Source organism: Bufo bufo, chromosome 5 (assembly GCF_905171765.1).
Source record: "Bufo bufo chromosome 5, aBufBuf1.1, whole genome shotgun sequence".
NCBI lineage: Eukaryota > Metazoa > Chordata > Amphibia > Anura > Bufonidae > Bufo > Bufo bufo.
The window spans coordinates 167,896,753-167,922,695 of NC_053393.1; the positions used below are offsets into that span (position 1 = coordinate 167,896,753).

The 25,943-nt window shown below is 42.6% G+C and overlaps 1 protein-coding gene across 21 annotated transcripts in view; it reads right to left on the minus strand.

Annotated features, from left to right (window-relative positions):
* Positions 1-25,943, minus strand: part of EPB41L3 (erythrocyte membrane protein band 4.1 like 3) — a 342,189-nt gene that overhangs the window by 94,580 nt on the left and 221,666 nt on the right. For all 21 annotated transcript variants that reach the window (XM_040433765.1, XM_040433753.1, XM_040433752.1 and 18 more), the window contains one exon: positions 7,716-7,820. In XM_040433765.1, the coding sequence (XP_040289699.1) occupies positions 7,716-7,820 (105 nt within the window). The remainder of the gene's footprint in view (positions 1-7,715; positions 7,821-25,943) is intronic.

Here is a 25,943-nt window from a genome sequence, read left to right on the forward strand (position 1 = left end):
TTCAACAAAGGCCAGTGTATAATTATTTGGCAATTATGTATGCACCTGCCAGCGACAACAGCAGCTCGCCTTAGGCTTGACTCTCTTTTCTAATCACTTACGGAAGATGAAAGTTACATGGCAGATTGCTAGCATGCAAACATCAAGCCTATAGTAGCTCATATGCATTTTATGAGATATACACATTACATTTTTCTAACACAGCTACAGGCGTATTATATAAATATATTTTTAAACAGACAAAAATAAGCTCCTCACTCAATTTTTAGCCATAATTTTTAAGTAATTATAAGTTTCCTAATATGCTCTAAGTAAGGGTCCATTCACACGTCCGTTTTTTCTTTCCTGATCTGTTCCGTTTTTTCAGGAACAGATCAGGACCAGATCTGGACCCATTCATTTTCAATGGGTCCTGGAAAAAATCGGACAGCACAATGTGTGCTGTCCGTTTCCGTTGTTCCGTTCCGCATGTCCGTTTAAATATAAAACATGTCCTATTCTTGTCCTGAAAAATCGGATCCTGGTACAATACAAAGTCAATGGATCCGCAAAAAACGGATGACATACGGATACGGTTCAATTTCAGGATGAACCTAAAATACACTCTAACCTCTAAAGGTGAACTTAATGTGACCTTCTGTAAACTTTTCAATGTGCTTGTCCAACTGTTTAATGTTTCACTATTTTTTTGCACAACTTGCTGTTCTCTAACAAGGAGTTTACTGGCAAAATTCCCAACAGGTGTTTGATCCATGAATAGCCCAATAAATTTCCTGGTTCAATTATAGAATTGGTATTTAAACAGTCTTTCTCATCATGCTAATCACATTTTGACATCATGAGACCAAGACGACACCTAACAATTGATCGACAGTACCTCGCCATTGCGAGGTTTCGAGCAGGATGTTCTCAGAGGGAAGTGGCCACTGAGCTTAGAGTGTCACAGAGTGTCATCAGCAGGTTGCAACAGAGATACAGAGAAACTGGAAGAGTCACAGAAAGGCATAGAAGTGGATGTCCTTTGGCCATATCCTACTCTGATGACCGCTTAAGGCTGAGTTCACACCTGAGCGTATTCGATAAGCGGTGTTTACAGGCGTTTTTATCGGGCGTTTTTGTATTTTGGAAACGCGCGTCGTACGCGCGTTCTTACTATTGACCACAGAGGCGTACAATGAAAAACAGAAGTGTTACGCGCAACAATACGCCCCAAAGAAGCTCCTGTACTTCTTGAGGCGTAGGGCGTTTTACAGCGTTCGTACGCGCTGTAAAACGCTCAGGTCAGAACCATGCCCTTAGGGAAACATTGGTTTTTGCCTGTTGAGCGTTTTACAGCACGTAGGAACGCTCAGGTGTGAACCTAGCCTTATTGTGAACAATGCTCTACTGAAAAGGATGATGAATGCCACACAACTCCAGGCACATTTAAAAGAAAGTGAGAGACACCCAAGTGTCATGTCAGACCATTTGAAACCGTTAACATCAGCGAGGTCTGCGTGCTAGACTACCGGTCCTAAAGGGTACCTGACCACACCACCAGTCACAGGCGTCATCGTTTGGCATGGGCCAGGGAGCATCTACGCTGGACAAGGGACCAGTGGGCCTCAGTGCTGTTCACTGATGAAAGTGGATTCATGCTGATCAGAAATGATGGCCGCCAACTATGTTGGAGACATCAAGGAGAGCGCTATGCATCAGCCACTGTTGTCACTAGACGAGCCTTTGGTGGTAATGGTGGTGTTACAGTGTGGGCAGGTGTGTCTAGTCAATACAGAACTGCCCTGCACTTTGTGAATGTTAGTGACAAGCCCATACTACTTGAAAACACATCATTAATACAGTCACTGTGCCTCTGCATAAACAACATAGGCCTAATTTCATCTTCGTGGAAGACAATGCACCAGCTCATCGAGGTCACATCATTAGCAAACAGCTGTTGGAGACTGGGGCACCTCAAATGGAGTGGCCTGCACTTTCTCCATAATTGAATCCCATTCGAAACATATGGGATCAGCTGAGTCACCGTGAAGAGGCTCGTAACTCTGATGCCCAGAACCTCAATGACCTGAGGTCCGCCCTTCAAGAACAGTGGGATGCCAAGCCTCAGCAGACAATAAGTCGACTTGCGAATAGCATGAGACGTCGTTGTCAAGCTGTAATTGATGCTCAAGGCCACATGACAAGTTATTGAGACACTGGCATATTTTGTGGACGTATACCCACCACTGTTGTTGGTTTTTGTTTAAATAAATTGTTTGGGATGAGGAAATCACCATTGCTGCTTCTACTTAAATGCTCTACTTTCATGATATAATTTTTTTGGGGGTTTTCTGTAAATTTCACCCAAAAGCCAAATATCCTTAACTTTTTGTGAGTAGTATATATAAATAAATAGTGTATATATATATATATATATATATATACAGTACAGACCAAAAGTTTGGACACACCTTCTCATTCAAAGAGTTTTCTTTATTTTCATGACTATGAAGGCATCAAAACTATGAATTAACACATGTGGAAATATATACATAACAAACAAGTGTGAAACAACTGAAAATATGTCATATTCTAGGTTCTTCAAAGTAGCCACCTTTTGCTTTGATTACTGCTTTGTACACTCTTGGCATTCTCTTGATGAGCTTCAAGAGGTAGTCACCTGTAATGGTCTTCCAACAGTCTTAAAGGAGTTCCCAGAGATGCTTAGCACTTGTTGGCCCTTTTGCCTTCACTCTGCGGTCCAGCTCACCCCAAACCATCTCAATTGGGTTCAGGTCCGGTGACTGTGGAGGCCAGGTCATCTGGCGCAGCACCCCATCACTCTCCTTCATGTTCAAATAGCCCTTACTTTCAAAGTTTGCCCAATTTTTCGGCTGACTGACTGACCTTCATTTCTTAAAGTAATGATGGCCACTCGTTTTTCTTTACTTAGCTGCTTTTTTCTTGCCGTAATACAAGTTCTAACAGTCTATTCAGTAGGACTATCAGCTGTGTATCCACCTGACTTCTCCTCAACGCAACTGATGGTCCCAACCCCATTTATAAGGCAAGAAATCCCACTTATTAAACCTGACAGGGCACACCTGTGAATTGAAAACCATTTCAGGGGACTACCTCTTGAAGCTCATCAAGAGAATGCCAAGAGTGTGCAAAGCAGTAATCAAAGCAAAAGGTGGCTACTTTGAAGAACCTAGAATATGACATATTTTCAGTTGTTTCACACTTGTTTGTTATGTATATAATTCCACATGTGTTAATTCATAGTTTTGATGCCTTCAGTGTGAATCTACAATTTTCATAGTCATGAAAATAAAAGAAAACTCTTTGAATGAGAAGGTGTGTCCAAACTTTTGGTCTGTACTGTATATATATATATATATATATATATACACACATACATACACACACATAGTAGGGGATTAATGGATTAACGAAAGTAACCCTTTCCATGAAACACCAGGACATCAGGCTTGTCAGTTTAGAGAATCTATTAGAGAATTTGTAGTAATCACCAGAACTTCCTATACAACTTTCTATACAACATCAGAGCGTAGTCAACATTTATGGCTGTTATCCCATTAAGACGCAAACCTCAATTCAGCTTACAAATGTCTTCTTACTAGGTGAAATACTAGGTGAAATTAATCATAAAAATAGATTCAACTGTGCAAAGGCAGTACATTTATGCCAACTGTATCTGTCGAATGTCATATATTATCCCAATCTCCTGTAAAATAGTGATGCAAGCCTGATGTGTGTAATAATATGATAAAAGCTATGATGTCTGAACTGGATTTTTATGATTAATAATCTAAACGTAAAATGTAAGTTAACATTTATAATCTTATATTACAAATATCCAGTTATGAAATGCTGATAAACACCAAGCATCCTGCATAGTTACAGAGTAAACCATATTAACCATCTCCACTGCTCGGCAAATTTGTCAAGTGACACCAGTTTTTAAAAGTAAAGGTCTATATACACTGAACAAAAATATAAACCCAACACTTTCGGTTTTGCTCCCATTTTGAATGAGCAGAACTCAAAGATCTGAAACATTTTCTACATACACAATAGACCCATTACTCTCAAATATTGTTCACAAATCTGTCTAAATCTGTGTTAGGCTCCATTCACACGTCCGCAAAATGGGTCCGCATCCGTTCCGCAATTTTGCGGAACGGGTGCGGACCCATTCATTCTCTATGGGGACGGAATGGATGCGGACAGCACACAGTGTGCTGTCTGCATCCGCAATTGCGGAGCGCGGCCCCGATCTTCGAGTCCGCAGCTCCGCAAAAGATAGAACATGTCCTATTCTTGTCCGCAGCTTGCGGACAAGAATAGGCATTTCTATAGGGGTGCCGGGCTGGTTAGTTGCGGACCTGCAATTTGCGGGTCCGCAACACACCGCGGACGTGTAAATAGAGCCTTAGTGACTACTTCTCCTTTGCCAAGATAATCCATCCCACCTCACAGGTGTGGCATATCAAGGTGCTGATTAGACAGCATGAATATTGCACAGGTGTGCCTTAGGCTACTTTCACACCTGCGTTAGGTGCGGATCCGTCTGGTATCTACACAGACGGATCCGCACCTATAAATACAAACGCTGGTATCCGTTCAGTACGGATCAGTCTGCATACTTAGTCCAAAAAAAGTCTAAGGCTGGGTTCACACGGGCGTTGCGGGAAAATGTGCGGGTGCGTTACGGGAACACCCGCGATTTTTCCGCGCGAGTGCAAAACATTGTAATGTGTTTTGCACTCGCGTGAGAAAAATCGCGCATGTTTGGTACCCAAACCCGAACTTCTTCACAGAAGTTCAGGCTTGGGTTAGGTGTTCTGTAGATTGTATTATTTCCCCTTATAACATAGTTATAAGGGAAAATAATAGCATTCTGAATACAGAATGCATAGTAAAATAGCGCTGAAGGGGTTAAAAAAATAAATAATAATTAATTCACCTTAGTCCACTTGATCGCGATGCCCGGCATCTCCTTCTGTCTCCTTTACTGAACAGGACCTGTGGTGAGCATTCATTACAGGTCAAGGACCTGTGGTGACGTCACTCCGGTCATCACATGATTCATCACCATGGTAAAAGATCATGTGATGGATCATGTGATGACCGGAGTGACATCACCACAGGTCCTTGACCTGTAATGAATGCTCACCACAGGTCCTGTTCAGTAAAGGAGACAGAAGGAGATGCCGGGCATCGCGATCAAGTGGACTAAGGGAGTGGATCAAGTGGACTAAGTAAGTGGATCAAGTGGATCGTCTCCTAGCAACCATGCGTGAAAATCGCACCGCATCCGCACTTGCTTGCGATTTTCACGCAACCCCATTCACTTCTATGGGGCCTGCGTTGCGTGAAAAACGCAGAATATAGAGCATGCTGCGATTTTCACGCAACGCACAAGTGATGCGTGAAAATCACCGCTCATGTGAAGAGCCTCAAAGAAATGAATGGGTAGGTATTCAGTGCGGGTGCAATGCGTTCAACTCACGCATCGCATCCGCGCGGAATACTCGCCCGTGTGAAAGGGGCCTAAGTCTAAGTGTAAGTCAAACGGATCCGTCTGACTTAACATTGAAAGTCAATGGGGGACGGATCCGTTTACAATTGCATTAATATTGTGTCAATGTAAACGGATCCGTCCCCATTGACTTACATTGTAAGTCAGGACGGATCCATTTAGCTCCGCACCGCCAGGCGGACACCAAAACGCTGCAAGCATTGTTTTGGTGTCCACCTCCAGAGCGGTGCCAAACTGATGCATTCTGAACGGATCCGCATCCATTCAAAATGCATTGGGGCTAAACTGATCCGTTTGGGGCAGCTTGTGAGAGCCTTGAAACGGATCTCACAGGCGGACTCAGAAACGGCAGTGTGAAAGTAGCCTTAGACTGCCCACAATAAAAGGCCACTCTGAAATGTGCACAGTTTTGCCTTACTGGGGGGAAGGGGGGGTCAGAAAACCAGTCCGTATCTGGTGTGGCCACAATTTGCCTCAGGCAGTGCAACACATCTCCGTCGCATTGCGTTGATCAGGTTGTTGATTGTGGCCTGTGGAATGTTGGTCCACTCCTCTTCAATAGCTGTGCGAAGTTGCAGAATATTGGCAGGAACTGGAACACACTGTCGTATACACTGATCCAGAGCATCCCAAACATGCTCAATGGGTGACATGTCCGGTGAGTATGCTGGCCATGCAAGAACTGGGATGTTTTCAGCTTCCAGGAATTGTGTACAGATCCTTGCAATATGGGGCCGTGCATTATCATGCTGCAACATGAGGTGATGGTCGTGGATGAATGGCACAACAATGGGCCTCAGGATCTCGTCACGGTATCTCTGTGCATTCAAAATGCCATCAATAAAATGCACCTGTGTTTGTTCTCCATAACATACACCTGCCCATATCATAACACCATCGCCACCATGGGGCCACTCGATCCACAACGTTGATGTCAGCAAACCGCTCACCCACACAACGCCACACACGCTGTCTGCCATCTGCCCTGAACAGTGAAAACCGGGACTCATGCAGATGAGCTTCCCTGAGATGGTTTCTGACAGTTTGTGCAGAAATTCTTTGGTTATGCAAACCGTTTGTTGCTGCAGCTGTCCGGGTGGCTGGTCTCAGAAGATCATGGAGGTGAACATGCTGGATGTGGAGGTCCTGGGCTGGTGTGGTTACACGTGGTCTGTGGTTGTGAGGCCGGTTGGATGTACTTTCAAATTCTCTGAAACGCCTTTGGAGACGGCTTATGGTAGAGAAATGAACATTCATTGCACGGGCAATAGCTCCGGTAGACATTCCTGCAGTCAGCATGCCAATTGCACGCTCCCTCAAACGTTGCAACATCTGTGTCATTGTGCTGTGTGATCAAACTGCACATTTCAGAGTGTCCTTTTATTGTGGGCAATCTAAGGCACACCTGTGCAATATTCATGCTGTCTAATCTGCACCTTGATATGCCACACCTGTGAGGTGGGATGGATTATCTCGGCAGAGGAGAAGTGCTCACTAACACAGATTTAGACAGATTTGTGAACAATATTTGAGAGTAATGGGTCTTTTGTGCTTGTAGAAAATGTTTCAGATCTTTGAGTTCAGCTCATGCAAAATGGGAGCAAAACCGAAAGTGTTGCGTTTATATTTTTGTTCAGTGCAGCTTGAGAATGCAATATAAAGTCTACATAGTTTGAGAGTATAATATAACAAAGCCATTGCTAGTAATAAAGCATTGGGGTCGTAGTCCTAAATATCCTATTATCTCATACTTCAGTCAATCACCATCTTGGTGTTATGCTGCTTGCACTTCTTATTCACATGTGGAATGGTAGAGGGATTCAAAGTGACCAAAGCCTAAGCACTGCAGCATAAAAGGGTTTCTATGTATTACTAATAAGACAATGACATTAATAATGATGCTTACAGTACTTTCATGCAATCAAATTAATTATACCTGATAATTACACCTCATCCACAAACCAAGTATAATTACTATATGTAATGTACAATAATCAGAGATGGTCTGGGGACATTTTATACGTTATTGCCTAGGAGACATATTTTATAAATCAGGGCACTGAAAAATGGTCACAAAATGTATCTGCTACTTTTATTACTAGGCTGGTACAGACATGTAATTGAAGTCATTTTTATCTTTCCTATCCCATCTGATCAGAAAAATGCGTACCTTTTGATTTTCCAAGTCTCTGTACACTAGGCCAAAATAGTCTTTTTCCAAAAGGTTTAAATGTTCACACACTTTATCGAAGAGAACTTGACCTCTTGACCGTTTCTGCAAAAAGAAACAAAACTATAGTTTATATATCAATCAACCTCTAAAATTGTTTAAATAGGCTCAAACATTCTGTTGAAATTGTAAGGCATAAACTAATACGCGATTTTGGCAAAGACAGACGGTTTCCGTGCCATCTCTGTCCGTTAATTGATATCATCTTTTTCCTTCCCTCTATAGTTTGTGTTTGGTGGTGTTGTAGACAAATGCATTTCATTATTTGTTTCAGTACATTGAGTTCCGTGGGATTGCTATCAAAGCATATCCTTGCCGGCTAAATACCCTAGTCATTTCAATATGGGGCAGAGAAGGATAAGAACAGAATTACTGCAACCCTTCCATCTTGTTATTCGATAGATACATAGATAGATAGATAGATAGATAGATAGATGTGTGTGTCTAGAGAGGGAATTTGCTAGATAAAAAAAGCTATAAAAATCCTGTGATGACAACAGCATTGAAATATGGCAGTTACGTCATCCTTTTACGTGAAACAGGAAGAAGAAAAGTTCTGCGGCACAAATGCTGAAGCTTTGAATATAAACGTTTCACAGGATCTAAGGGAATCACAAATTTTTTATTTTCTCTTTACCAAGTTTCATTTATTAACTTAAATTGAGTCTGTCAGCAGTTGATCGTGCAAAACTGCTGACAGTGCTAGGGTAGAGAAGGATAAAATGGATCTTTTGTGGCGCTTCTGCAGGAGTAATGTGAATATGACCTTTATTCTGTCCGATTCTGCTCTCTCAAGTGCCCAGGGACGGACTTCACTGCATTAAGCCTCCTGACAGCTGATTTGAGAGACAGCTGTAGTGGTCTCGTGGCTGGATGACACAGCTGTTACTCAGAGCAGAGGGGAGGGACTGTGAAGGAGCTCAATGCAGAAAGCAACTAAACGGGTTGTACATATGAGTGCTGCCTCCTCTCAAGCAGCTGATTGGCGGCGGTGCAGGGAGTCAGATCCCCACCAAACAGATAGTGATGACCTATCCTGGGAGATCCTAGGGATAGTTCATCAATATGTACTGGCTGCACAAACCATTTAACAGTGAGGCACCATCTCCTGGACACTTGCAAGAGCAGAATCTAGCAGAATAAAACTTTTTAATCACACTGCTCCTGATAATAAAAGCTGCTCTCCCCAGCCTCTACCTATTGGTGCTGATGAAGACCATAATAATTGCATCAATGTATATACAACTCAGCATTATGAACAACATATTTTTCAAAAAAGAAATTGGCATGTATTGCTTTATTTGCCTAAACGAGATAAAGGAGTGGTTTCTGGCAATATGGTGTTTGAAACTTTCAATTTAAACACACATAAAGTACTTTGCCTGCCTTGCACATCTCCTTTGTCATCTGGCATACACTTCCAAAATAAATAGAAATAATCTTGGGTACAGAATGAGTCAGCAATGCTTACAAAAGAAAAAAAATACTCTTGGTGCTTGATGGAAGTCTAAAATTTGCAGTTACTTGGAAGAGGAAAATGTAGGCAATTTTCCTTCACTCGAGTGAGCTATGTGTTTTGTACACACCTCTCAGGGCTGAACAAACAATAGCCCAATGCTGCAATTGCATGCAATCAAAGCGCCTCTCCTATAGCAGAAAGCAGGGTAATTGAATACAAAGTGTTTCAGCCCGCAACCGCTGTTAGCATCAGATGTGACATGATATATTTCCCGCACAACCATACGGAAGTTATGGCAACAGTCCTCTAAATTAACTACTCAGCAACCAGCACTGGATCTCCCTGTTGGTAGTACACCTAGCACAGTGACGGCTAACCTCCGGCACTCCAGCTGAGGTGAAACTACAACTCCCAGCATGCTCCATTCATTTCTATGGAGTTCTGAGAACAGTGTGCATCTTAGGAGTCGTAGTTTTGCCACAGCTGGAGTGCCGGAGGTTAGCCATCACAGTGTAATGACCGGCGTCACACACAGGGAGGGAAAAGGGAAAGTCCTGCCCAAGGGAGAGGGAAAGGTGGTGACCCCTGACTCACCTTGCGGCTGGCACCTGACTGCCCTGACGTCCCTAGACGGGTTCCTCACCCGTGCGGCGATCACGTGCCTAAACCCTGGCTTTCCCTAGAATGAGCCCTAGATAGTGAACGGGCCGGTGGGATCGCTAGTCTGCACCACTGACACTAAGAGGGAAACACCAGGGAGAGGACAGACAATACAGACAAACACATACACCCAGGTGGGCGACCACAAAGGTCCAACAGGGATCCGGAGGGTAGCGTTCTGGACCAACTACCAGAGAACGCAGCAGCACAGCTCCAGAGGGTCAGAACAGAAGTCCAGGTAGGAAGCTCTATATCTGGCAACCAGAGAAGTGTGAGAGGGGAATATAAGGAGGTTGGGAGTGCTGGACAAGGAACAGCTGAGGAGAAGGATCCCTGAGTGAGCCAAAAAGGGTTGCAAAGCAAACCCAGAAAGCTACCATAAGGAAACAGCCCTATCTTACATAGAACGCGCAGCCAACCGCTGCGACTTCCTGACCCCGGGTATAACGGAGTCAGGCGTGGGTCTTGACACCCTCGTGACACACAGACCGGACATATGAAATTCCATCTGTCCACAATTACCAAAATTTACGAATCAGCTCATGGCTCAATTTGGAAGATTTACTACCGAAAAGTTAAAAAGCTACGTAAGGAGTTTGGTGCTGCACTCCAGATTCCGTAGATTCCTATTCCGTAGGTATTTTTAACACAAGAAGTCATTAAACCTTATTCAATAATACAGATCGTGGCTATCTGCTGACAATTACATAAGGGACGGTGACTCTTTAAAGTCTTCCTGTGGATATAGCAGGGCCATTAAAAATAACCCAAGACTCCTAGTGTTATTGAACGGTTCTGTCCTTCATACAAGGCCATCAGAACAGAATAAGTGGTGTAATTATAGCAATTATCATTGCAAATCACAAGTGCTTCTTATGGCATTTTTGGCCTCATCATGCATTTGGACTCAGTCGGCTCATCTATTATGCTGGATGACACCTTAGAAAAAGACATTTTATAATTTAACAAAAAAATGTAAAACATACATAATTTCAGACAAAGCTACGTGAAATTAACCATTCTCACCTCACATACAGCTTCTTATGATATAATTTCACATCTAATATAATCTCTGTTCCAATTAAAGTATTACTCATACTGTATATACTAAGTGACTCTTTGTTCTCAAACACTTTGGAGTCTTTTTTGTGCTCCTGTGTAACTTCTCCATGTGTTTTCTACAAGTATATCTAAGTATGTGAACCGTCCACTAAAAGCACATGGTACTGTTCCTAAGGGTTTCAGAGTTTAAAGCTACAACTAGCCAGTTACGCTTGTTAGACTGCTAGTAGGTCAGGTGGGCAATACACCTCCTTTCCACATAGCAGTATAAGGCCTCTTGCACACAAACATTATTTTTTTCCGTTTCCGCGGATTCTGTTTGCGGTCCGTATGCGGAACCATTCATTTCAATAGTTACGCAAAAAAACAGAATGTACTCCGTATGCATTCCGTTTCCATATTTCCATTCTGCTGAAAGATAGAACTTGTCCTATTATTGCCCGCAAATAATGATCCGTGGCTCCATTGAAGTCAATGGGTCCACAAAAAATACGGAATGCGTACGGAACACATCCGTATGTCATCTGTTTTTTGCCCACTTTGCCCATGTGTATGCTGTTAAAATACATTACTGTACATTAAATTAATGATTAAAAATGTTATGTTTCTATTCGCGATCCACAAACAACGGATCGCATACGGAAACCATACGGAGATTTTTTGCGGAACTACGGAACGGAAACTAAAAACTGAACAATGGATCCGTGAAAAACAGACCGTAAAATACTGAAAAAGCCATACGCTCACACTTAACTCTTTCGCTACCAGCGCCGTACAAGTACGGTGCTGGAGCGATATACAAACATGGCGCCAGCTCGCACATGCAGCGGACGTCATGGCAGGCAGGTCTCTGCTGTTTCAAATTACCTAATTACCACAACCGGCAATAATGCAAATCACAGTAATTAAAGCCTTTAGATGCCGTGATCAAGTGAGATCACGGCATCTAAAGGGTCAAAAACCCAGAAGCTCGTGCTTCCTAGCTTCTTACCGTCATCCTCTGAGGTCAATGAGGATGTCGGTAATTGGTTTCAATACGCTCAGCCTCATTGAAGAAGTTGAGGGCATTAAAGTTGCAATTCTTATTTGGGCCACCAGGTGGCAGGCCAAGGTAAGAAATGATTTTGTACACTCAAATACGAACTTCAAAATAATTACAAAAAAGTAAAAAAAAAAACATTTTTTACTTAACAAATTAAAAGTTTAAATCACCCCCTTTCCGTATAATAAAAAATAAATACCTAAATGACAAAAAACATATATATTTTTCCGATCTGGTGAATGGCGTAACGGAAAAAAGGGTCAAAATGGGCAATTTGCCATTTTTTCATTGCTTCTCTTAGGCTGGGTTCACACGGGCGTTGCGGGAAAAGATGCGGGGGTGTTGCGTGAACATGCGCAATTTTTCCGCGCAAGTGCAAAGCCTTTTAATACGTTTTGCACGCGCGTGAGAAAAATCGTCATGTTTGGTACCCAGACCCGAACCCGGACTTCTTCACAGAAGTTCGGGTTTGGGATCAGTGTTGTGTAGATTTTATTATTTTCCCTTATAACATGGGTATAAGGGAAAATAATAGCATTCTTGATACAGAATGCTAAGTAAATTAGGGATGGAGGGGTTAAAAAAAATAATAAAAGATATCCCCACATGGGATGAGGTAATCGGGACCATGAGGCAAATGTTATACATGGAGAGACTGGAGCTAGAACGACACAAAGAGCAGTCGACAGCCAAGTTCATAAAAAAATGGAGGAAGTATATTGAAATGACTCTATCGGAGGGGGAAATCAGAGAGTTAATGTCTCCATTCCAGCACACAAAATGGTACCTAGAAGCCCAATTAAAGGGCACATTGGGAAAGCTACAAATACGAGATACTTAGAGTGAGTCGCTGACACCTCAATGTGGAATAAATAAAAATACTACAAATCATTGTTATATCTATCAGATGGCAATTACGGATGTTGGGGGGTTGGAGAGGGAATCTGTATGTCATTAAGGAAGCTAAAAAAATATATAAAAAAAATTGTTCAGGACATATTGACAATGGATGCTGTATCATATGACAATTGTTTTGCATCTCTTTGTGGAAGTGATGTATGCTCCTCTTGATATTTGTCTTGAATCCAATAAAAATAAGTAAAAAAAAAAATATATATAATAATAATAATAATAATTAAACTCACCTCATCCACTTGTTCGCGCAGCCCGGCTTGTCTTCTTTCTTCTTCTTTCAGGAACTGGGAGGAAAAGGACCTTTGATGACGTTACTGCGCTCATCACATGACCAATCACATGGTCCATCACCATGGTGATGGTCAAAGGTCCTTTAGCCAGGTCCTGAAGAAAGAAGAGGAGATCCGCTATGCGACCAAGTGGATGAGGCGAGTTATTTTTAACCCCTCAATGGAGATTTTACTAAGCATTCTGTATTAAGAATGCTATTATTTTCCCTTATAACCATGTTATAAGGGAAAATAATAAAGATCAGGTCCCCATCCCGATCGTCACCTAGCAACCATGCGTGAAAATTGCACCGCATCCGCACTTGCTTGCGGATGCTTGTGATTTTCACGCAGCCCCATTCACTTTTTTGGGGCCTGCGTTGCGTGAAAAATGCAAAATATAGAGCATGCTGCGATTTTCACGCAACGCACAAGTGATGCGTGAAAATCACTGCTCATGTGCACAGCCCCATAGAAATAAATGGGTCCGGATTCAGTGCAGGTGCAATGCGTTCACCTCACGCATCGCATCCGCGTGGAAAACTTGCCCGTCTGAAAGGGGCCTTAGTCTACATTCACACTCGCGTTTTGGCTTTCCGTTTGTGAGATCTGTTCAGGGCCTAAAAAATTTAATAAAAAGTCACACACACTCCAAAATGGTATCAAGGAAGATCGGGAAGAAAAATTATAACGCAAAAACTGAAAAACCTCCGGTATCCTAAGGGTTAAAAGTCACCAGGTAGGGGGGGTCAAGAAACCACCAAAATGTCATTATATAGTTGGGTTTTTGCTTCAAATCCACACTACAGGTCAAATTTTTTTTTAGGATGTGAATGAGATTTCTTAACATTTCATCCAATATGATGGCAGCAACTCTGCAGCATGTCCACCACATGTGAACATGCTTTCAATGTGGTCGGCCACCTTTTGGGGAGTTTTTGGCAATCCAGGGCTGAACTGAAAAGGGAAGCATATCTTGCTCTCCAGCCTCAGCTGCCTCGCTCAGGTCCCCTGCTATCGACCTCTGCTTCAATCACTGGCTGCAGCGGTGACCTACTCTCCTGGCGTCATGTCAACTGGTCACATAATGCAAGAGAGCTAATGACTGGATGCTGACAGTGAGGACCCCAAGCGAGGCAGCTGGACCTAGCAGCAACTTTTTTTTTTTAAACTGACACCAGGATAAATTATAAAAATTAGTTCCCTATTTTGTGTCATTCGTTTTGTTATATAATACGTAGAGTTTTACCTGAATGGGGTGATAACGGCAACGGTTTTGGTTGGTGTTTTATTTATTTTTTCTTATTTTGTAATATATTCCCTTTTTTTTCTTAGAGGGGAACCAGCCTCCTGTTGGGGCACTGAACAAGGCAGGGCTGATCAGGGTCTGGGCAGAGATACCCATGTCATGTGAATGCCGGATCAAATCTCACTGCATAGCGCTCATTGACCGCTATGCACCTAGTAATAAACTGCTGCTGTCTTCTCCTTGGGTCCCCAGCTGCCCCTGACAGCTGGGGGCCCAACCTGCTCCTGCTAGAGTGCAGGAGCTGAAATCCAGGGCCGTGCGGTGCTTCGGACAGAAATACAGATGATCGCACAATCAGCTTTGTTTCTGTCCAGCAGGAGGGGGGGGCCACAAACCGTGGCTTTGCAGTCCGTGGGTTGTGCACGCCTGATATAAATTCATTTCATCCAGTAGATCAGGAAACACTTTCAAAGCAGTTGTGAAGCCCCTAAGGCTACGTCTACACGACGACATTTGTGGCGCGACATTTTGTTGCACTAATGTCGCGCGGCAATTTTTATAATGGCAGTCTATGGTGTCGCACTGCAACATGCTGCGACTGCGACGCAACAGTCCATTCGAGATGGATTTTTCTGCGACTGTTGCATCGCAGTCGCAGCATGTTGCAGTGCGACACCATAGACTGCCATTATAAAAATAGTTGCGCGACATTAGTGTAACAAATGTTGCAGTGTAGTTGTGCCCTATCTGTCACAAATGTCGTCGTGTAGACGTAGCCTAAATCCTATTTCAAAACGGTTAAAAGAAAGTGTATTTTATAGCCTTGAGTCAGTTAGTATTAAATGATGTTACACGCATGAAAACATAGAGAATCCTGCATGACAACTCCCTGACAACAAAGTAGATTTGCTCTTTTAACTCGATTCCCCAGATAATGCAGTACAAATGCTAAACTAGGTCAACGCATCATGGAACTTCTAGCAGAAATTTCACTTTCAGATACAAATCTTTCAAACGGCTAACCAGCGTGCAGCGCTTCATGCCGTATGATACCACACAAACACCCTGCTTCACCTGGGGTCACGATGAGAGGAACGCCTTCATCTGCGCTGCGAGACAGAATAAACGTAGAAAATTTCAAACAGCATGAACTTACTTCCACGGAACTAACTGCAGCCTTGTAACCCGGAGTCTGGAAATTCCACTTTCCAGCAAGATAGTGGTGAAATAAATCACATGACAAGTGGTAAATAATATAAAATAGTGGAAGTATTCCCTTAAGGCCTCTTTCCCACGGGCGTTGTGGGAAAATGTGCGGGTGCGTTGCGGGAACACCCGCGATTTTACCGCACGAGTGCAAAACATTGTAATGCGTTTTGCACTCGCGTGAGAAAAATCGCGCGTGTTTGGTACCCAAATCCGAACTTCTTCACAGAAGTTCGGGCTTGGGATCGGTGTTCTGTAGATTGTATTATTTTCCCTTATAACATGGTTATAAGGGAAAATAATAGCATTCTGAATACAGACTGCATAGTAAAACAGCGCTGGAGGGGTTAAAATAATAATAATAATAATAATTTAACTCACCTTAGTCCACTTGATCGCGATGCCCGGCATCTCCTTCTGTCTTCATCTGATCTCTGTGCAGCAACAGGACCTTTGGTGACGTCATTCCGGTCATCACATGATCCATCACCATGGTAAAAGATCATGTGATGATCGGAGTGACGTCACCACAGGTCCTTTACCTGTAATGAATGCTCACCACAGGTCCTGTTCAGCAAAGGAGACAGAAAGAGATGCCGGGCCGCGATCAAGTGGACTAAGGTGAGATAAATTTTTTTTTTATTTTTAACCCCTCCAGCGATGTTTTACTATGCATTCTGTATTCAGAATGCTATAATTTTCCCTTATAACCATGTTATAAGGGAAAATAATAATGATCGGGTCTCCATCCCGATCGTCTCCTAGAAACCGTGCGTGAAAATCGCACCGCATCCGCACTTGCTTGCGATTTTCACGCAACCCCATTCATTTCTATGGGGCCTGTGTTACGTGAAAAACGCACAAAGAGGAGCATGCTGCGATTTTCACGCAACGCACAAGTGATGCGTGAAAATCACCACTCATGTGAACAGCCCCGTAGAAATGAATGGGTCGGTATTCAGTGCGGGTGCAATGCGTTCACCTCCCGCATCGCATCCGCGCGGAATACTCGCTCGTGTCAAAGGGGCCTAAAGGGAATCAGTCACTAGGATAATTAGTATTAAACTAGGCACGATGCCAATCGATGGATACCTTCTCCCCCTGATCGGTGACACATTTCACAGAAAAAAAAGGGCTTTTAGTAAATATGCTAATGAAGTCTAAAGTGCCCATGAGCCCTTGGTGTCAATAAATCACTGCTACAGAGGTCACATGACACGTCAACGCTGGTGCAAGTCAATAAATACTGGCAATGCACCAATAATGGGCAGGGAGTATCTTATATGCCAATAGTGTAATATAACCAGTTACCCCACATATTATATTCTACACACGTATCTCCAGCATGGACAAATTCTATAGCCAGACACACAGTATGTGTCCAACTTGCATTGCATAACTGAACTGAGCAGATGGTAAAATAAATGATACCATTTATTAATAAATGAATACATTTTGGTACCCACTGACATCATGTAATCTAGAGGTTGACAAGATGATACAAGCTTTAAGGCCCAGCTAGATCACCCCCAGCCCTAATATGATTCTTTAAGTAGCCAGGCAATAAGACATTGGCTACTGGAATTTGAACAACCTCCATTTCATCTGTGTTTATCCCAAGCAACACAAAAGACGGACACATAGCTGTCAGATTCTATTAGTTTCTCATCTGTTTCAATAATAGGAAATAGGATCTGAAGGTATCAGAACTGCAACGTGCTGCGCTTTTTAGACTGACAAAAAAAGACAGAAACCCAACCAACAGATGACAACTGAGATACAAAAATGGGTTATGTTAACAAATTGTCAGTCATCCTGTTTTTCTTTATGTATGAGAGACTTCCAGAAAAAATATACAGGTGAGAACATGAATGGTGATGTGTTCACAACTACAGTCAGTGGTCTCTATTGTCAAGGAAAAGTGAGGGATCTATGTGTTCTGGGGGGAAAAAAGAATCACAAAGTGTTGGAAAAAATGACTCTGATTGAATCTCCCCATACAGTGCTAGGATACCAAAATAAACTCTGTATATGGCCAGGTAGTAGTTCTTCTTTCTTTGTAACGTGCCATGGCCACCAACCACTTATTAATACAGTGTTCTCCAGCGTTAAACATGGCGCTCTGGTCCTAAACGTGCTAGTTTCCCAAGTACAGTGTGTGTGGTTTTTTACAGGAACTGCTGATGAGTGCCTCGAGCTACATGACCCTCCATTAGCATTCATGTTTGGGACCAAGAGCTATGGAGAAGACAAGGACTTCACAAAGAAAGAAGTCAGTGCTGAACTACTAACGGCAGTATACTAGTACGTGGCATGTAATACTGTGTACAGCACTTTAGTAATACTTTAAAGTATTCCTTTAACCCCTTCACTTCACTACCGGAGGTTTTTCCGTTTTCATTTTTTTCCCCCTATCTTCCTTGAGACATAACTTTTTAATATTTCTGTTCACATAGCTGTATGATGGCTTTTTTTTTTTGCAGGACAAGTTGCACTTTCTAATGCCACTATTAATTGTGGCATACAATGTAGTGGGAAGCGGTAAACAAATTCCAAATGGGGTGGAACTGTAAAAAAACACAATTCATCCACTATTTTACAGGTTTTGTTCCCACGCTGTTTCGTTTGTGGCAAAACTGACCCATGCCCTTCCTTCACTGGTCAGTACAATTACAACAATACCCCATATGCATGGGTTTGTTATGTCTAAATAGTGTAAAAAAAAATAATTAAACTGACCCCATAACTTTTTTTATAGTTATATTTACTGAGCAGTTTGGGGGATCATTTTTTGTGGGACAATTTGTAGTTTTTATTGATACCCTTTTGGAGTGTGTGTGACTTTTTGATCACATTTTATGACATTTTGTGTGGTAAGAGAAGAAATGAAAAAATGGCAAATTGGCCATTTTGACCCTTTTTTCCATTATGCCATATTGGAAAAATATTTTAATATTTTAATAGTACAGGCATTTTCAGTCGTGGTGATACCCATGTTCTTTATATTTTTTGTTATTTAGGTATTTATTTTTTTATTACACGGAAAGGCCTCATGCACACGGCCGTGTTCCGCGGCCGAGAGCGGTCCATGGTAACCCGGCCGGGATTCCTTCTGACAGCAGGAGCGCACGGCGTCATTGGTTGCTATGACGCCGTGCGCTTCATGCCGCCGCTGCTGTACAGTGATACACTCGTATGATCTATACCAGTGCGCTCCTGCTGTCAGAAGGAATCCCGGCCGGGTTACCACGGACCGCTCTCGGCTGCGGAACACGGCCGTGTGCATGAGGCCAAAGGGGGATTTAAACTTTTATATTTTAAATTTTATTTTTATATTTTTATTTTATTTTTTATAAATTTTTTGTAATGATTTTCAAGCTCATATATGAGCCTAAAAAAATATATTTTAAAATTTTTAATTTTTTAATTTTGAACAATCATGTATTTTTAAAATGACTTTCTTACTGTCTATTGTTCATTTATTATGTTGGTCTGCCATCTGGTGGCCAAAATAAGAATTGCAGTTTGAATACTCTTCAGCGAGACCCAGGACATTCAAACCAATTACAGGCATCCCCATTGGTCACAGGGAATGTTGGTAGGATTCCCGAAAGCGAGAGCTTCCAGGTTTTTGACACTTTAGATGCCGTGATCTCACTTGATCACGGCATCTAAAAGCTTTAATTACCACAATCGGCATTATTGCCGGTCGCAGTAATTAGCAACAGGTCTCGGCTGTTTAAAACAGCAAAGACCCTTCGGTGATGACGCCCGCTGCTCGTGCGAGCGGGCGCCATGTTTGCCTAACGCTCCAGCGCGTAGCGAAAGGGTTAAGAAAGTGTTGATGACATAAACTTCCATTGAACTTGAATATACTGTATTAAATTAATTAGCATTTTACTCTGGGTCAGTTGATGACGTCAGAAGGGTCTGGATCTGAATATTTTTGTAATTGCATGTAATAAAAAATTTTGCATAGTCACTGAGTTATTCAATAAAATGTATTTGTATAGTGCCACCTGATGTTTTTTTTTTTTCTTATTTCTTAGTCCTGTTCACTGAGATGGCCGCACATGCTCAGTTTCATCCTTCACCTGCTTCCTTAGCTTTGATAGGAAGAGCATGGACACGCCCCCTGAGCTGTAGCAGAAAAGAAACTCCCCTTGATCTTTCAGCTTGATATAAATCTAGCAGAGCAATGAATGGGGAGATCTCTGGATCCATGTGAGGTACAGGGCTGGTTCTATCCTTGTTAAAAAGAGACTGTCATGTACTATATAATGTCTGATTTTCATTTTTTTTTACATTAGTTTATTTAAAGGGGTTGTCCGGGTTCAGAGCTGAACCTGGATATACTAGGGATCGACTGATTATTGGTTTTACCGATATTATCGGCCGATATTCAGGATTTTTAAAGTTATCGGTATCAGCATCTATTTTGCCGATATTCCGATAACGAATCGGGAACACGGATCGCGCTGCTGTCAACGCGATCCGTGTTCCCTCAGCAGCACAGGGGAGAAGGAAGCAGTGTCTCCCTCCCCCGCTGTGCTGCTGCTGCCACCAGTGAGAGGAAGGAGGACAAGAGGAGGGGAGGGGCTGTGGTCACTGCGCCACCAATGAAGATAACTCTCTCATTAATTCATATACAGGAGGCGAGAGCTGGCTGCAGAATCACATAGCCGGCTCCCGACCTCTATGACAAGTAGCTGCGATCTGCGGTAGTTAACCCCTCAGGTGCTGCACCTGAGGGGTTAACTGCCGCGGATCGCAGCTACCGCTCATAGAGGTCGGGAGCCAGCTATGTGATTCTGCAGCCAGCTCCCGCCTCCTGTATATGAATTAATGAGAGAGTTATCTTCATTGGTGGCGCAGTGCGCCTTCCCCCCAACCCCAGTATTAAAAACATTGGTGATGCAATGTGCCCCCCCCACCCAAGTCCCCAGTATTAATCATTGGTGGCAGTGGCCACAGGGTCCTCTCTCCCCTACTCCTCAGTGGCCGTTCCCATCGGAGCCCCAGCTGTGTAAGCCTGGGGTTCCGATTAGTTACCATGGCAGCCAGGACGTTATTGAAGCCCTGGCTACCATAGTTAGCTCCCTGCTGCTGTGTGCACAAAGCACAGAGCAGAAGGGACAGTGTGAGGTCCTATTCACCCTGGTAGAGCTCTATCAGGGTGAATAGGACAAGGGTTCTAGTCCCTAAGGGGGCTAAAAGTTAGTAAAAAAAAATATATATATATATTAAGTATAAAAGAAACATTTACAAAAAAAAAACTACACATTAACAATAAACATATTCATTTTCAGCAGATTTGTGTAGGAATTATTATTTTTTTTTCAAAAATGAAAATTCACAGAATATCGGTATAAATTATCAGCTATCGGTATATCACATATTATCGGTATAGGCTCTAAAAAATCTATATCGGTCGATCCCTAGGACATACCTCCATTTTCACCCAGGCAGCCCCCCTGACTTGAGCATCGGAGCAGCTCTTGCTCCGATGCTCTCCTTTGTCCTGCGCTAAATCGTGCAAGGCAAAGGCATTTTCAGGAGTTCCGGTGACGAACCAGGCTCTCCATGGGGCTGCCAGGAAGCCCGGTGACGTCACTGATGGGCGGGCTTTAGCGCTGCCCTAGCCAGTAAAATGGCTAGGGCAGCGCTAAAGCACGCCTATCAGAGCCGGTGACGTCACCAAACATACTGCCGGGCGGAAGCTTCCGCTCGGCAATGTGTTATTGTAAACAAAAGAGCCCGTGCCCTGCGCGATCTAGCGCAAAGCAAGGGAGCGCATCAGAGGATGAGATGCTCCGATGCTAACATCAGGGGGGCTGCCTGGGTGAAAATATGTGTATGTCTGGGTTCAGCTCTGAACCTGGACAACCCCTTTAACATAACATTCAAATGCACTTTGAAGGTTAACCTACACTCCTGACAGCAGATGACAAACTATAAAAGAAAGCCTCACCAATCATACACAAACCGTTTCCAAAGAAAAAACACTTTATTTTCTCTAATCTAGAGTTCAGAAACAGTGATTTGATCTTAAAAGGGTTTAACGAACCAGTTTATATATACATTTTTATATTATTGCAGTTTTTTTAGAATGTTAGATCAACTGAAAAAAAATATATATCACTGTAGTTCCCAATACGGATGGTTGTTACATAACATCTCATAGCATTTGGTGCTGCAAAAATGATTCTGCAAACACAATAGAGCAATTAGAAAAGCTAAATATAGAGCTGCTATCTGGACATACAACTAGGGACAGTGGAAGTGAATGCAGGATTATCTGCCAGAGCGTCGCTCAGCTCGCAGCATTCTAACTTTAGTCAGTGCACGCCTGCAGATGATGAAAAGAATAAGGACAAAAGGGGAATGTCAAACCCAATTATTACACTAGAACATTATCTAGGTTCATTAATGCAAATTCCAAAATACTTTGATTTAGTGACACTTACAGTCTACTAATATTTTGTCAGATGATTCCAAGTGTACAGATGTGTAAAGAACGTATGCAGCTGAGAGAAGAGAGCAGAAGGCTCAGGAATGAGGTCATGGACAAGTGACTCATCATGGCTGGAATGTCTAATAAGCATCAGCTTAAATGTGTACACTGAACTGGAGCATAACCATCACAGTGCGAGCTGGGAATTCACAATGTACAGAAATACCCAGAATAAGACACATTGCAGGGATTAGGAAATGATGGTCGTCTCCATCTTGGGATCTAGAAGCGTGTCTGACTTCATGAAGCCCATCCACACAGATCTGATTTGACCGTGTATAATCCTACTTTCTCTATACAGAATTTCAGAATCCGACTGCATTCACATGAAAGTGGGAAAAAAAGGTCGTCATATGGCTGTTCTCAGAACAATGGAATTCTATGGGCGCATTCACATGGCCATCTTTTCTATCGGCCAATGAATAACGGCCGTCAAAAAAATAGGACATGTCCTATTCTGGCCATTTTCACAGACAAATGGCCCCCATACGATTGAAAGGGACAGTTTCTAACCACCGTTTCTTAGAAAGTATCTGTTAAAAAAATGTCCGCTCAAAATGGTCCGCTTTGACATTTTTTACGTTTTTATTTTTTTTATCTGTTGTGCGAATGTATCTTTTAGGCACAAAACATAGTAAATGGAATGGGTAAACTGCAGTACCCGCAAAGATTATTTAGCTTAGAAAAAAAGGATATCTTAAAGGGGTATTCCAGTGATTTCAAGTTATCTCCTATGCACAGCACTGCACCCTACAGAACCCCATTACCCCCGCCATGCGCACTGCTGCTATGAGACTGTCGGAGATAGTCAAGTACAGCACTCAGCTATTTTCAGCAGGTCCCATTCATTTTGGGGGACCCTGCAGGGTACAGGGCCCCTATTCTCATGATCAGTGGGGTTTCCAGCAGCAGGACCCCCATCAATCTCATCATTATCCTCTATAAATATATATATATTTTATTATTTTAATTAATTACTATCTCATTTATATGCATGGCCTGGATTTACTTTTACTCTCTGTGTTTCTGATAAAGTTTACTGCGCTAACATAATTAAGGGGTCGTAAGCTTTTTTAACCTCTTAAAGACCAACCTACAGTATTTTGGGCATTGAGATGTAAGCAATTTTTTTCCCATCATGGTATTCAAGGAGCCATAGAGTTTATATATTTTTCCATCAAGGTACCTGCATGAGGGCTTTGTGTGTGGAACGAGCTGTATCTTTCAATGGTATCATTTTTGAGAACATACAATTCATTGATTAGATGTTATTATTCTTTTTTCAGAGGAATGCAAAAAAGTGTTTTTGTGTTTGTTTCCTGGTACACTACAAATATCAACTTTATTATACTGGTTGGTATGCAAATGATGATGCCGAATATGTATGGTATTATTATGATTTACTGCACAATAAAAAAAAACTATGGGGGACATTTATTAAGACCGGCGTTTTAGATGCTGGTCTTAATAAGTCCTATAGCTGGCAGTGGATCCGCCGGAGTTATGCAAAGTGGACGGCCTCGCCATAACTTCGACGTATCCACCGCCGCTTCTAAATGTAAGCCAGCTTCCTAGCTGTCTTACATTCAAACCATTTTCTAAAAAAAATGGTAAATGAGACGGACCTGCCGGAGGCTTCCTTTCCACGCCATGCCCACTTTTCTAGACCTGGCGTGAGCGGGGAAAAGTAGCAGATTCGTCAGAGATATACCTAATATAGGGTATTCTCCCCTAGAAGTAATGTTTCTAGGGGAGAATACCCGTGTGATATGATGTGCAATGGTGTAGCATCATTTCTCTTTCTTCTGAGTCTGCTGCCCCTAATAAAGGTGCTGTGTTGTTATTTAGTATCTAATACAGAACAAGGGGGTCAATTATGATATCCACTTTGCCAGCAACTAAAGTAAAAAAGTCACAAACGGCAGGTTTGCAGCTTTTTAAATGCCACCGCAACAAAATTTTGTGTCAAATGACATTTTTACGCTGCCCTTGCCACTTTCCAAAAGGGGGGGGAATGGCGAAGGCGAAGCAATAACCCCCGTCACTCGTACCATCAATTACAACAGTTTTCTGCCATAAATAATGAATGAAATCTAGTGTAGTTTTCAATCAGGCCCATGGACTGCAGACGGATGTGCTCCATTATGACCAGGCATGTATATAGCCAGGACAATCCTAAGTATTCTTTTCAGTAGGGAAGAGCAATGATACAGAAGACGTGCAGGATTTGAACGGAGCTGCATTATTCCCACAATAAATGTGCTTCTATGCTTTAGTCTCCTAAGTTTTATTTGGTGAATATACTGTAACAGGACATATGGGGAAATTGATAGATGGTGAATCAGTAAACCAGGGCAAACCCATGTACATCTCCAGTGAATATGTATATGGCGCCTAAAGGCCTCAATAAGGCTACTTTCACACTCGTGTTTTGGCTTTCCGTTTGTGAGATCGGTCTTGGGCTCTCACAAGCGGTCCAAAACGGATCAGTTTTGCTCTGATGCATTCCGAATGGAAAAGGATCTGCTCAGAATGCATCAGTATGCCTCCTTTCAGTCACCATTCTTCTCTGGAGGTGGACACCAAAACGCTGCTTGCGTTTTGCTGTCCGCCTGACGAAGCAGAGCCAAACGGTGTCAAAGAAAACGGATCCGTCCCCATTGACTGACACTGTGTGCCAGGACGGATCAGTTTTCTCTGACACAATAGAAAACAGATCCGTCTCCCGTTGACTTTCAATGGCGTTCGAGATGGATCCGTCATGGCTATATAAGACATAATACAACCGGATCCGCTAGTGGGAAAGTAGCCTAAGACATAATTTTCACCTCTGGCACATCACACTCTTTTTCATAGCATCTCCATTTAAAAGCACAGCTTTTAATAAAGGTGATAATTTCCATTTAATCATTCGGCTGCAGTCTCATACCTTATAATTGAGAACTGAGTCATCTTACCGGTGCGAACAACCCACAGCATAAAAATGGAACCTCGTTATTGGTGCCAAGAAAACACAAATGTTAGGATAAAATTTTAAAGTGATATTCTAAGAAAATTATGAATATTCTTCTTTTGCACGCACATAGAGGTATCCCAAGCAGCTCATAACAACTATTACTCGAGAACTGAACAGGTAGCTACGGTAAAGGAACCACCGATGAAGACCAATGTGGATCTCCAGAACAGTTGGACGCATTGCACCCGCACTGAATCCGGACCCATTCATTTCTATGGGGCTGTGCACATGAGCGGTGATTTTCACGCATCACTTGTGCGTTGCGTGAAAATCGCAGCATGCTGTATTTTGTGCATTTTTCACGCAACGCAGGCCCCATAGAAGTGAATGGGGCTGCGTGAAAGTCGCAAGCATCCGCAAGCAAGTGCGGATGCGGTGCGATTTTCACGCACGGTTGCTAGGAGACGATCGGGGTGGGGACCCGATCTTTATTATTTTCCCTTATAACATGGTTAGAAGGGAAAATAATAGCATTCTGAATACAGAATGCATAGTACAATAGGGCTGAAGGGGTTAAATTTTTTTTAAAAATGTAACTCACCTTAAATCCACTTGTTCGCGCAGCCGGCATCTCTTCTGTCTTGTTGTGTGAGGAATATGACCTTTGATGACGTCACTACGTTCATCACATGATCCATCACCATGGTGATGGATCATGTGACGGACCATGTGATGAGCGTAGTGACGTCATCAAAGGTCCTATTCCTCACACATCAAGACAGAAGAGATGCCGGCTGCGCGAACAAGTGGATTAAGGTGAGTTAAATTATTATTAT